This window comes from Rhipicephalus microplus, chromosome X, assembly GCF_043290135.1.
Source record: "Rhipicephalus microplus isolate Deutch F79 chromosome X, USDA_Rmic, whole genome shotgun sequence".
Lineage (NCBI taxonomy): Eukaryota > Metazoa > Arthropoda > Arachnida > Ixodida > Ixodidae > Rhipicephalus > Rhipicephalus microplus.
Genome location: NC_134710.1, coordinates 145,580,727 through 145,581,780, shown reverse-complemented (window position 1 = coordinate 145,581,780; position 1,054 = coordinate 145,580,727). Strand labels below are relative to the sequence as shown.

The 1,054-nt window shown below is 34.5% G+C and overlaps 1 protein-coding gene across 1 annotated transcript in view; it reads right to left on the bottom strand.

Annotated features, from left to right (window-relative positions):
• Positions 1–2: 2 nt before the first annotated feature.
• The window catches only part of LOC119185943 (beta-catenin-like protein 1), an 80,098-nt gene continuing 79,046 nt past the window's right edge, over positions 3–1,054 (bottom strand). Inside the window, exons 16-17 of the mRNA XM_075877951.1 lie at positions 813–885; positions 3–227 (exon numbers count right to left, since the gene is read on the bottom strand). Coding sequence (XP_075734066.1) covers positions 139–227; positions 813–885 — 162 coding nt within the window. The 3' untranslated portion in view covers positions 3–138. The remainder of the gene's footprint in view (positions 228–812; positions 886–1,054) is intronic.

Genomic DNA, 1,054 nt, shown 5'->3' with positions numbered 1-1,054 from the left:
TGTTGTTTTCTCTTCACTGAAAATCTTTAATCTGGTATTCAATTGTACGGCAGGCAAATACAAAAGCGATGCAATTTTTTTGTGCGTTTGCCATTTGATGTTTATTTACAAGCTCCATGACGATGTAGATGCAAGACTTCAGAACCGGTCCACTAACTGCAGTATTCTCTGCTGTTCTGCTTCTTTCAAGGATTCATCCTTAGCATCACCAAGGTTGCCTGCATATTCTGCAAAAAAAACACACAATCAATTAACATGTTGGGTTATTTGTGTAGCAAGAAAATTCATTAAGTTAAGATGCTATTAGTCAAGCCCTTTCTTTTCTATTTTTAAAATCCTTAGCTAGCATATTTGAATCTTTACCGCAATTAAGTTCTCTGCTATTTTCAAAAACAATAGCTTTTTCTCTTCATATCTCACTTTGCAGCAATGAATGTACAATGACATAGTCAAAGAGAATGAAACTGATACAGTAATAACTGCGAGCCAAATAGAGATTTCTTTTTATAATGCTGTGCAAACAATATTGAGTGTGGCTCGTTCGTACTAAGCAAGGGTGCAAGTGTCTAACGCTATAAAGCGAGTAAAAGCGCAATGTTACATTTTTAAAACTCCTTCAGAAAAAAACTTTATCATAAAGTAAAATGGCCATGAGCATTGAAGTGAATGAAGCAGTTAAATCCCACAATTCTATATGGTTTGACTAATATAATACCACTTTTTGCAAAGTAACATCAGTGAACAATAGGTAGTGCTGATTTTCAAAAAAGAGAGAGAGAGCTTGAACTACTGGAAACGCAATAGACACTTACCTCTCATGACATTTCTAATCGTTTTGATAGACCCTCCCCTCAGGTTCAATATTTGCAGTACTCTCTGCTTAATCTAGAAAAATAAATTACAATAATGACACATTGCTCACTTAAAAAACTGTTATATGGGCCAGCTAGCTGACTAGGATCAGAACAATCAGAGGTTTTAACATAGTATATTCCAGATTACGCAATCAAAACTATAAACTTCAACTATGTATCATGTTGAAATGTACTGTTGT